At 42.2% G+C, this 13,250-nt stretch overlaps 1 protein-coding gene across 2 annotated transcripts in view; it reads left to right on the forward strand.

The window, feature by feature from the left end:
- The window catches only part of LOC144823287 (dipeptidyl peptidase 4-like), an 867,366-nt gene that overhangs the window by 111,623 nt on the left and 742,493 nt on the right, over positions 1–13,250 (forward strand). For both annotated transcript variants that reach the window (XM_078681655.1, XM_078681657.1), the window contains exon 3: positions 7,202–7,290. In XM_078681655.1, coding sequence (XP_078537781.1) covers positions 7,202–7,290 — 89 coding nt within the window. The remainder of the gene's footprint in view (positions 1–7,201; positions 7,291–13,250) is intronic.

A 13,250-nucleotide genomic window follows, 5' to 3' on the forward strand; every position in this document is an offset into this window, starting at 1 on the left:
GCTATCGAAACATTATCTGATCCTAGAATAGTTTTCTCACATTTTGTTAACCTGTTACTTGTCAAATGCTGTGTTTTGCGTCTGGTAAGAAGAATTTCAACTGAATGGGGTACATAGACTTTTACAGGAAATCCCATTATAATTCCCTCACTTTGCTCAAGGCTCACACTTGTTGCAGCTACTGCTTTCAAGCAGCCTGGTAATGCTTTTGCAACAGGGTCAAGAACTGCTGAGAAGTATGCTATTGGCTTTCTCAGTTTTCCATGTCTCTGAAAAAGGACTGATAATGCACATCCTTCTCTTTCACTACAGTACAACTCAAAATCTTTTTCGTAATCTGGCATGCCTAAAGCTGGAGCTTCACACAAGCTTCTCTTTAGCTTTTCAAATGCCTCCATCTCAATTTCTGTCAGAACAATTGGATCTTTTATGTCAGCTTTTGTTAGTCTCTGCAGTGGTTTTGCAATTACTGAAAATCCACTAATCCATTGGCGATAATAGCCAACCATTCCTAAAAACATTCTGACTTGTCTCTGTGTTTGTGGAGGTTGCATTCCCTTAATCATTTTAATTCTCTCAATTGTCACTTGTCTGATTCCTTTTGTAATCCTGTGACCAAGATATTTCACTTCTTGTTTGCAAAACTGTAATTTTGCAGGAGACACTTTATGTCCCTCATCTGCCAGGTGATTTAAAAGAGTAATCGTATCTGTAACACAATTATCTCGTGTTTTTGCTGCAACTAGCAAATCATCTATGTATTGTTCCAATGTTGATTTACCGGGTAAATCTAGATTTTCCAAGGATTTTTTTAGCAACTGATAAAAGATAGATGGACTCTCTGTATACCCCTGAGGGATACGACACCATGCTAGGATGCGATCCTGGAACCTAAACGCAAAAATTTGCTGGCTATCTGGATGCAATGGAACAGTAAAGAACGCATTGCAAAGATCAATGACTGTATACCATTCCGCATCATGTGGAATCTGGTAAAGAATCACTGCTGGGTTTGGAACAACTGGGCAACATGGAACAACTATGTGATTAACCTTTCTCAGGTCCTGAACTATCCTGTAAGTTCCATTTGGCTTTTTGATCCCCATAATCGGTGAATTACAAGGACTGCTTTTAATTTCTTTCAGTACACCCTGTTTCATAAATTTTTCAATTACAGGAATGACACCTTCAATTGTTTCTGCTTTCATTTTATACTGAGGAATATTTGGAAAATCTATTCCCTGTTTCCCTGTAATTTTGACTGGATCAACATTTTTCATCAAGCCCATTCCATTTCCTGTCAAATCCCAAATTTCAGCTTTCACTGTCTTTTTTAATTCTTCAGGAAGATTATCTTTATCAAATGCAGGAAATAGTTTACTTTCTTCTGCTTCAACCATGAACATTGTTAATTTGTAAAGCCCTTCCTCTTCAAGAGTTTGAAGCTTAATACCTTCCGGTGAGCAATATATTTTGCAGTTCATCTTACATAAAATGTCCCTTCCTAACAAGTTTACAGGACTGCTGTTACAAACTACAAATCTGTGTTTGTCTTTGAATTTACCAATTTCGACCTTTACAGGTTCTGTTAAATCTGTTTTAATTTGTTGATTAGCTACACCAACTACTTGGATACTATCACCAGAGAGAGGCAGGTTTTCTATTTCCACTGATCTAACAGTAGAACGGGTAGCACCAGTGTCCACAAGAAAAGTGATTTCTACATCATTCACTTTACCATTTATAAATGGACCGGACTGGTCAACCTCAAGAGTGGCTCCAAGCACACACTCTTCCCCCTCTCTCAGGCACCGTCATAAATAATCCTCAGAATCACTTCCTCCATTTCTGTCAACAAAAATTGTCGAGAAATATTTGGCATATTCACTCTTTGTGGTCTGATTACCTGATCACCTCCGCAGAATCCCGTTTCCAAATTGTACCTCTGACCATTCATACAGTTTGGAAGTGGCGGTTGTGGAATCTGACTCTGCTGATTCACTAACTGTCGCTGTAGCTGTTGCTGTTTCAACTCCTCTATATTAACATTGAATTTTTGCTTGTTACCTTTAAATTTACCTTGATTCTGATTCTGATTAACATTGACATTCTTATTCTCCAAATTTGCAATTTGTTGTTCAGCTACCTTCACCTGTGCCCACATTGCCTTTTCTTTTAGCTTTTTCTGCTTTGCATCTATCTCATCACTGCAGTATTTAGCCTTTCTCAAAATGTCATCAACTGAGAGTGATTGCCAACCGACAAACCCATTTCTAATCATTTCTCCAATTTCAGGTCTCAAACCATAAACAAATCTATATATGAAGTGGCTCATGTCCTTTTCACTTAATTTTTCATAGCCACCGTATTGTTTAAATACCAACAGTAACCTTTCATAAAATGAATGCACTGATTCTTTTGGCTCTTGATTTGTTCTGTCTATTTTAACCCAATCACCTTCTTTCTGGGGAATCTTGTTTTTCAACCAATAAATTACTTTATCATACAGTTCCATAACATCTGATGATGGAGCACCTGTTACTCTATTTCGTTCAGGTTCTTCCTTGGGCCAATCCACAAAAACCTTACATTCTGTCCAAAGATCTGATGGGACAACAATGTCGAAGAATCCATCAAGATCAATCCACAGAACTTTTGAAACTTTGATAAATCTATCTACCTGTCAATACCATTCTACAGGCTTTTCTCTCAGCCGAGGGAAATCATTTGTAAACAACAAAATGTCCTGTCTTGACCAAGGAACATGCACATATCCACCTCCTACTATTTCCCTCATTGGATTTTGATTTGCTACCATGCCCCTTTCTCTCCTTTATTCCTCTCTTTTCTTTGTCCATTTCACTCTCCATTTGCTTAAATCTCCCAATATTTTTATATACACAATCCAATCCTTTATATGCAATATTCTTCCCATTGTGTTGAAGTTTTCAATGTCTCTTTCAGTGAATTCTAATCTATAGTGTTTTCCCAAATTCTTCTGTTTGTTCAAATCAATTTCTAATTCATTAGCTAATCCTTCCAACTGCTCATATTTGTTTTTCGTTTTCCATTGTACACTTTTACAAATAAATAATAATTCATCATCTTGATAATGCTTTAAATTGTCCGGTCCAATTGTGCCAATAATTAATTCCTCCAAATCTGCTTTTAATCTAGCAACATCAAGTTTTGGGGATGTTACATTTGAATTTTCAACACTCTTTTCTGGAGTTTCGGTATCAGATTCTGCACCAATTGGTGTTTTGCATGATGAAACTTGATTAAAAGTTAAATCAGGCATCATTGTTTTCTCTCGATGTATTTCTGTTAAATCTGAGTAAAAATTTTCAGCCACTCTCTGAATTTCTGCATTTAATGGAATAGTCAAACCTGGATGTCTAATTTCTCCCTGATCAAATACAGGTTGAACAGGACCAAGTGTTACTGGAACTGTTACTGCTTCCATACCTTTAGTTAACTGTCAAATTAATTCTTCTTTTGATCGTAAATATTCTGAAGCACTTGGAGTTTCCTCATCTCTTCCAGTCCTCATTAGACTTCTGGAAGTCTCATTTCTCGAAACTGGAGTTTCAGAAAAATTTCTATTTTCACCATTTGTACTAGAATTAGTTCTCGTTTCTACTCTTTCAGGAGTTTCCTTATTATTCAGATAAAATCTAGATGATCCCTTATTGAGTGGTGGTGAACTTGGAGTGGTTTCTGTAAAAACCATCGGGGTAGACCATGCACAAGCTGGTTTAAAAGGAGTCTGTTTTCTATTTGTAAGATACATTTCTTCTAAAACTGAATCTTCTAATTCACATTCTTTAACAATATTATTTTTCTTTTGAGTATTCTTTTGACCTGGTATTTCAGTAACCATCACTCTTACTGAGGAGAGACCATCACACATGTCTGCTTGTCTCCATCGACGCATTCTATCTTCATGAGTTTCTCTATTAATGTCTAATTTTGGACCTTTTGTTACACCTCTGGTTTCTCGTGCAAGTTCAAACATTTCATCTTCCCATTCAACAAGAGCTTCAAATTGAGTAGGTCTAGGCTTTGGCACAAGAGCCATCATTTTTTCTCTCAAGTTTTTCAAAACCCTCATATTAAATGACCCATCTTCTGGCCATGCTAAAACACCATAATTTTTGGTATAATCCATCGAATTATCAAACCAAATGCAAGTGTGATAACCATATTCACCTTCCATGTATGCTGCAGGTGTTTTGTACTTCTGAAGTAATTTTCCACCTCGCGTTTCGATTTTCTTATCAGGTGTAAATATATTTTTTATTTTCTAAAGCCATGTAAGCTTCTTCTCCTCTTTTTTGTAATAATAACTCATATTTCTAATCAGATCTGCTTAATTCTAAATGATCGTAAACGTTTCCAGGTTGTTCCGCAAAATCAACCAATCCGTGCGCGAAACTCACCAACAAGCCAATCAGGTTAAGCTACGTCACCACCTTGCTCAACCAATAGAATTGACGTTTTCAGGATAAGCCAATCAGCTAACAGCTCGTCTGAGTCACGTTGAGCCAATCAGCGCGCTAGATGTAACGTATGTTAGCCAATCACAGCGCAGACCCTGTGGCGTACACTGCCGCTGCAGCTTCTCGTCTCTCACTCCTAGAGCTCACCCCTCCTTTACAGAATATTTTCACAGAGCTATTTTAAGAAACCCCTTTTCAATGAATTTCGATTAATAATGACAGAAAAACAAACCATTTGTCTGTTTCACTAAATAAAGTGATAGTTTATACAATCACTCAGGTATTCTTTTGCGTGGAATAGACAACGCTATTCTCACAGAATATTCAATCGTTGATAAAGTATCGCTACTCTACCCTTCAAACAGACAATAACGAACTAGTTTCCCTCTGAATGCACATAAAGTAACAATTCAAAGTTTGACTCGAACGCAATTACAAAATCATTTACGCACATTCAAACAGAACAAACCCTAACCATGCATACATGAAATCTTGGTAGGACTTTAACCAAACATAGAAATCCTCACGCGCCAGTAAGAATAGACAACGCTTCCTTACCCTTCACGCAAGTTTAGATAAATTCCATTACTCTTTTCGCAGTGAGTTTTAAAACAGGCTCCAAGTCCCTATACTCAAAAGCTACAATTTCATAGACAATCCTCACTATACATTTTACCTAGCACACCTAAAATCCCTAAACTTGTGCTGTACGTCCACAACACTAGTGATATATGACAATACCACTATTTTGAAACAGAACAAATGCACTGTGCAACTTCACTTGTCACACTACTCTTGTACCGGTACAAAACTAGGAATTTTCACACTGCTGGAAAAAACCTTTCGACTACATGTAACAAGTGAACAAACTCAACATATGTTAAACATTGATCCTATGTAATTACCATGTAACATGTTAGTTACCATAGTAACCGAACTCTGCTACCAGAGAATTGATCCAGCGCCCCTATAGAAATTCTGTCTCAATAACGCTACCCAACATCAGATACTCACCATTAATCATAAATCACTCACAAGGCCCATTTACTAACAAGACATATTTTGGGCAACTGAATCATGTGACCTAATTAATCGGAACCTATTCACAAACTATTTATACATTTATATACATCACCATGGTTTAAGCAAATAACATATTAATTAAGTCACTAAGGTAAATGGATCAACTAATGGTAAAAAGACCATGAAAAACAAGACCAGCTTGTTGTTTCAGAATCTTATTTTATTAACTTTAATCAAGTAAGCGCATTGTATTAAATCCTTTATTAGCAATTTTAGCAGCTTTTATTGAGGAATAGCACATTAGACTGAAGATTCAAAGTAAAATCAATTAGCATGTTTTAAGTAAAATAAACAGTTTCCATCACCTAAGTTCCCTGTCTAAAACTCACTTCATCTAAAGGAAATAGTCATTAACCCTATTGATCCTTACGTGCTCCAAAAAGTCCTTCAGCACGACACGCCTTACTGGATTCCGGAAGCGAGAAGCGCCCTCCCTCCAAAGGGGTCAGTTTTTATACCTTTTCTGACTAGCTAAAGTAACTTTATCACACATTCTTTCTGAAAATCCAAACTTCTAATTGGCTGAGCCATGTCAGTCCACCATTAGGTCATGTTCTCCTGACCAAGTCCGGGGCCTCATCATAGCCCTTATTGTTCTTAGTTTCTCCATCCTTTTTGCTTCCTCAAAAAGAAACATTCTCCGAGCACGAAACATTTCACTTCCTAATCTTGGCAGGCCATGCCGCATCCTGTCCTTGGAAATGTCACCAAGAACACATTCGACTCGACCACATTTGCTTCTGCATTATACGTTGTCAGTTCAGCAAAATGCTCTTTCGTCTGCGCATGAGTGAAGGCTTCACTCTGGTCAAGTTTCATATTCTGCAGCACTGCCAGACATTTTCATAGGCCCATTCGCAAAACTAATGTATAAACAAACACAAGACATCTATTAATGAAAGAATTAGAATTTGTTCTGTTACCCACCCTCCTTTGCTAATTATTAACCCATTAATAAGTGATTCTGCTATTTTACGGACCTCTGCTCATCTTTTTCTATCAATTATGTTAAATAGAGGCAGTTGCCAGAAAAATTGAAAAAAGAAAGACCCTCAGCAGAAAGCATTTCTGGTATTTTACTGACCTCTGCTGGTCGTTTTCTATCAAGACAGTTAAATAAAGGCAGTTGAACAGAAAAAAGTCCCTAAGCGGAAGCAGACAAGTCCTAGGGCTGATCTCCAAAGCCCACAAAGTACTTACACAGATAAGTATATAATAACGTATCACAGAAATTAATAACAATGACAGCCAGAACAGCCACAACAACAATCATAACACTAATAACGATAATAACGATATTAATAATACTAACTTAATAATATACTTTTGAATACATTGCATTAAGTTACAGTACTCTTCATTCAAATAATTTGATATTAACAATTTCTGTGAGTTCTATGCCTACCATTATATTGGCAATTTGCTGGCCAGGCCACTTTCGGAAATTGGCTTAACATTATGCACCATCCCTTTACAAACTTTACTTATTTGTTTTCTTTCCAAGAATGTGCAGTAATTTGAAAGTCTATGTGGCTTATCCTGTTCTTTCTTGTTGTGTTACATTCATTGTGCAGTGTAAGTCTACATGGTGAAATGTTCTTGTTCTTGATTTTCAGTGATGATGAAAGCAGTGAACTCTGCAAGTCCAAGTCTAATATCAAGTGTGCCCTCTGTAACTTGTGCCAGTGGTTACAAATCAAACATGGTACGTTTAGAAGCATTCCACTTTGTGCTTTGTGTCATGTTGACATATGAATATTGAAAAATACAACTTTGAAATGAGATTGAGTTCAATAGCACCAATGAAATATGAGTTAGTCTTAAACTCTGATTATATCTCTACATTAAAGCATAGGAGAACACGCTCTTAAAACATATAGGTCAAATTTATATCTACCTTGAATTTAAAGTTAGTGGAGAGAGCTGGGGATAAAAACCATTAACATGCTAGTGAACACCCTCAAAGTAGTCGTTTTGCGGATTTTACAAACCTTTTTAAAGCATTTTCTTACCAATCTCCACAGCTGCGCTTTTTCACCAACAAAATGGTGGGGTAAAATTTGAACAATTCCTATGAAATAAAATCACACCAAATGAGTATATATGGATGCGTTTCCCAATCCAATTTTCAGGTAAAGTTATAAGTTCAATCTCACACTTTCGAAATCCGCTGGAGTAACTGTGGCACAGTAAGAATTCACATGTAAATCTACAATATATAAGGTTTCTATGTGTACTGCTGGTAATTATTATTGCTAACATTTATGTAGAAATCTAAGCAAAATCTGTCTGGAAACTAGGATTTGAAAATTTTCATTTTGATTATGTTTTTCTGTAAAGTAAGCCTCAAGCACCTGGTCAAAGAATTGTCTGATGTGAGAAAATTAATTATTTGTAGGGGTGCGCAAGCAATAATGGCACTATTTGTGTTAGATCTAGTAAAAGATGCAGTAATTTACACCTGAATTCAACTCCTGGTAGCTAGGGCAAAGAGCAGACAAGCTTAACTTCAGTAAATGTACAAAGCATTCAGAAATACCAAAACAGTTAACAAGTCTAAAAAACAAAACATTAAAAATCCCACTCTAGTTTATGAAAATAGATAATATTTTAAAACAAAACAGCACCAAAATGATAAAAAAATCCAATAAGGGGAACTAGACATTTAAAAGTTTTGAATAAAAATAGCAACAAAAAGCACAAAGCATTAACCGCTGCTAACAGGTCACGCAAGGCTCAGACAAGCGTAAGGTCTGAAGCCATCCACGAAGGAGCGCAGGTTGGATACTTGGAGCAGGATGGTCCAGGTCAAACAGTTACCTTCGGACTTAGCATATCTTCAAGAAGGTAGAGTCTGGGCGTGGTCTGGCCACAAAAAGATATGACAGCTTGAATTAGGAGCTCTGTGCGAGGACAGGCTCCGGACGGTGGTCACGGAGTCTTCTACTGTGCAAGGGCGTCTCCAACTTGCCTCCCCTACCGAACCCAACACCAATTATTGGCACTGTCGGGGTGACAACCAGCAATGCAAAGCCTGCGGACCTCCTCTCCTGGTCCAGCGTGCCCTGATATCAACAGAACCTACACAGTGGGGAGAAGCCACAGCCAACAGCATCAAGGGAGGCCTTGCCGATCATCAATAAGCCGCCTGCCGGGCTCACAGATGACAGACGTCCCTCCTTACAGAGCGGTGGGGGCCTGAACCACCCTTTCACCCCCACCACGCCTGCCACATACTTTGACTGCGGGGCACAGCTATAGGGCCTATGCAGCAGGGAGGAGCCGCAGCCCACAGCATCAAGGGAGGCCCAGACGGGCAAGATCAATAATGGTACCCTGCTGGCACTCAAAGATGACAGGCATTCCTCCTTACAGATCGGTTGCGGCCCGAACCATCCCTACACCCCCACCGTGCCTGCCACATACTTTGACTGAAGTGGCACAGCTACAGGGCCTACATAGCAGGGAGCAGCCATGGCCAATAGCAGCAAAGGAGGCACTCACAGACGACAGACATTCCTCCTTACAGAGGGGTGGGGGTCCAAACCATTCCTACACCCCCACTGCTCCTGCCACATACTTTGACTGTGCGCACAGCTGGAGATTTTTCTGTGACACCCCCAAACAGCCGGCCCGATAACGATGGCAACACTGGGTGCACCCCGGACAGGTGGCTTGCGCAGGACTGTGGCCTGCACCTCAGGCAGAGTACCAAACCTTCATTTGGTCCCCGCCCGGAGTGGTTTTTACCTGACCCCAGCTGCGTACACTGCCCAGGCCCAGCAAACTGGCTAAACGGACCGCTCCTTTGTCAGTTGAGCCACACCATCATTTGGGCCACTGCCAGCAAGTTCCACAACATCGTTGGAGTCCCACTGCGGCCAGGCTGGTAGTAAGTGATCCCATGGTGCAGGGTGAAGAGGAGGCACCCCCTGGTCACTACTGCTGTGTCTCCCCTTCTTTTAGTACCTACCTCTTCTGCACGGCCCTGAGGGCCAGTGCTCCTGCTACAGCTGTGACATTGCCATCCAACTGGAGCTGCCATGTGCAGCCACGGACCCCTCTACCACAGACCGCATGAAGACCCTACAGACCTCTCCTCATCTGGGGACCCCACTAGAGGCATCCAAGGGAACTGCACCTCCAAAATCCTGTGCACTATGGAGCCCTCCTTGCATGACACAGGATCACGTCCTGAGCAGAGTGGTCACCTGGAGGCTACTTGATTCATGTGGATGAGTGGTCGCCAAGACTGTAATCTGCTAGACCCGAGCCTGGACCGTTGCCTGTCGTTGGCCCGCCCTGTTACCATAGATCCTGCTTCAATGCCACCGGGGTGCCCACCAACCACCGGTGCACTGCCACCTCTGAATTATTAGGAGACCTCTTGCTGGTGATGCTCTACCACCTGTTGCCTAACTTGGGGCCTCTGCCAACGCCAGTCCTCTGACCCACCACAGAGCATCTACCCACTGTAGTGCAGGGACAGGGGATGTCTCCTGGCAACACCATGGGCAAACTTGCTCAACAGCTGCTCTACTTTGAGGCCCTCAACCTGCCTCACACTACGTCGAATTCCCCGGGCACTACCCCCTCTGAACCAGACCAGTCTGGACCTGCTGTAGCTAGACCCCGTACACCACCATGGAGGATATCCTTCAGGAGATCACTGCAGTGGGCCATTGCCTGGAGGGCATGGACGCATATATTTCCAGATTGAGGACCGGATCTAAGTCCATCCACTCGGACATCGCAAGCTTCCAGACCTGGGTGGATGGTCTGCCCAACGAGTTTCCACACTGGAGGACAGCATCAGTACCCTGCCGGAGTGGAGTCAGGAACTTTTAATCCTCTCCAGCAAGGTAATAGACTTAAAGGACCGGAGCTAGTGGGACAATGTGCGCTTTTCTGGATTCCTGGAGTCTGTGGGGGGGCCACATGCCAAAACGTTCATTAAAGACACACTCCCAATGCAAACTGGCCTGACCTTTGACCCTCCATGGAGATACAGCAAGCGCACCGCATAGGTCCACCAAGGTGATGAACGCCCACACGCCCACAGCCCAACATAGCCTTTTTCCTGCATCACAAACAGGCCTGATCTCAGCAGCCCGAACTCATGGCCCGTACATTTACGAGGGGCACAAGGTGTGGCTGGAGGTGGACTTCCCCAGGGAGAGAAACGAGCATCGTAAAACCTTCGTATCCTTCCGCCCCACGCTCCGGCTGCTAGACATTAAATATGGAATCTTCTAACCTGCCCACTATCAGGTCACCAAGGATGGAGACTCAAAAGAATTCTTTGACCGGGAGGACCTGCGCCGCTTCCTTGCTGACCTCTCCATCTAGGACATGGACATTGCCTCACCAGCTACCACAGAGGGTCATGCCCGATCATTGTCCTCCCACACTGCCCCTCCCAGCAGCCTCTGCGGGACTCCGGGGGCTCTCGGCACAGGGTCAGAGATCACGACAGAGCAGCCTGCTCCAAGGACAATAGGAGCTAGGCTCTCCAGGTGGTGGCTGCACTCATGAATCAACAGGATAGGGACAGATCCAATTACCCCTTGAAGCCCGCCTCTGACCCAGAGACCAAGCCCTGAGGACTGAGCATCCATGGCGACCCAGATTTCAGGGGGGGGGACAGAATCTGGAGTATTAACGACCAAAGGCGGTGGATGTCTGAGTACTAACATGCTTTTTTTGCAGACTATCTTTCTCTTCCCGAATGTTATTAATGTTTCATGCCTTTCTCACTGTTCTTTCATTGTTTCTTTGGTGCCACTGTTTACTAATTTATTCCACCGTAGCGATCTTCATTTGCAGTCCCCAGCTCCTTGACCAATAGGCCACCAACGAATTGACCTCTCAACTTGGGGCGGCATGCAATCGCCCCCTCCCGCTACTCCCCACCAAATGGGCCCCCTGCTTCATGTATCCTATGCAATGCGCAACTAGATTCCCAGGGAACTCATATGTGCTGACATTACCCCTGATGTCCAGGGGACCTCAGACTCATGGCAACCTCCTACCTCAGCGGGTCCATATCTGCACATCCATGCGCCTTTTAACCCACCCTAACCCTGGAAGGGGCCCTCCATGTGCATTGCATCCGCAAGTCCAGACCAACAACGCAAAGTTTAGAGCCCAGGCGCTTCTCCCACACAAGCCAACCACCTATTCACTCCTTTCACCTCCTACCTAGTGTCACAAGACCTCCCATCTTGCCTGACCGTTGTCTGCCTGCAAGCACCCTATAAAAGGAGGATATGTCGCATGGCCGCCGGCGCGCCGCCGGTGCACCATAGGCAAGCCCGTCCGTGCCTGGACGGTGCCCAGTGCTGGAACCCCTGGTCCTGTGGCATCAAAACCCACCAACGCTATCAGGTATTCTGACGAGAAACTATTAGCGTTAAGACAATGTAACTCCAATAATGCCCCCTATCTCCCCTATCAGGGTAACACTACTGACCAAGTTAGATGGTCCCCTGATTTTCATTCACCAGAATGTACCAGACCACCTGAGCATACAGAATCAACGAGGTCCCCTCCAAAAAATAAAAGTAGCATCCAGTGTCTACTCCTAAATACTAGATCTCTGGTGAAACATCAGTTAGAGTTCCATGATTTTGTGCTAACGCTAAATATAGATGTGGCATACATAACAAAAACGTGGGCAGTGACAGCTCCGGTCCTGATATTGTTGCAGCTACACCCCCTTGGTATGCCACATTCAGATTAGATAGGCAAATTAAAAGAGGAGGGGGACTGGCAATCCTTTATCGAGACAATATAGTGCCAGATTGGAACCACTAGTAACAGTGAGCTTCAAAGCAATGAATTTCTCAATTGAGCCACCAGACTCATCAGTTATAAAAGGAATTCTAGTTTATCACCCTCCAGGAGACAGGAACAGTTTCATGTCTGCACTGTGATGGAAACTCTAATAATCAATGAGAACTTCACCGTGTTGGGAAATTTTAATTTCCATTTGGAAATCTAACTCCCTAAGATTTATTGATGTAATGGGCTCATTTGGATTCCCTCTAGTTACCAAGGGTCCAACACACAACCTCGGTCATATGTTGGATGGTATATTTTCCGACTGGGAGGACATTGTGGTATCACCGTCCCTCTCAATGACCTGGTCGGACCACTTGGTCGGTCAACTGGCTAATGATGACTGAAACAGTCCCCCAGCCTAGACAAACAATACAACAAACCACTGGTAGAGCTTGGCATAAAGTCCACCGTAGATGAACTTGAAGAGGCGATCACTGCTACCCCATGTCAACTGGAGAACAATGTGGATCATAATGTTGAGATTCTCTCTCGCTGGCTTAATACTGCGCTGGATAAGATAACACCCATCATTAGCAAAACAGTCAAAAGAAAGGTGTCCCAACCCTGGTATAATGAGAATATGAGACTATTAAGACAGGAATGTCGTAGACAGGAACAAAGATGGAGAAAAACTATGAAGTAGTGGAAAAAATCACATATAAAGCCAAACGTGCAAGGCATAAGAAAGATAGAAGCAAAAACAGAATACTTCACTAAGCACATAAAAAATGCTTGCTATACTAATAGAACCCCTTATCTCGGTTATCATTACGTTGGTCAAACCTAATATGGCTAGTCATACAGAATCAAATCAAGACTTTT

Source organism: Lissotriton helveticus, chromosome 3_1 (assembly GCF_964261635.1).
Source record: "Lissotriton helveticus chromosome 3_1, aLisHel1.1, whole genome shotgun sequence".
Lineage (NCBI taxonomy): Eukaryota > Metazoa > Chordata > Amphibia > Caudata > Salamandridae > Lissotriton > Lissotriton helveticus.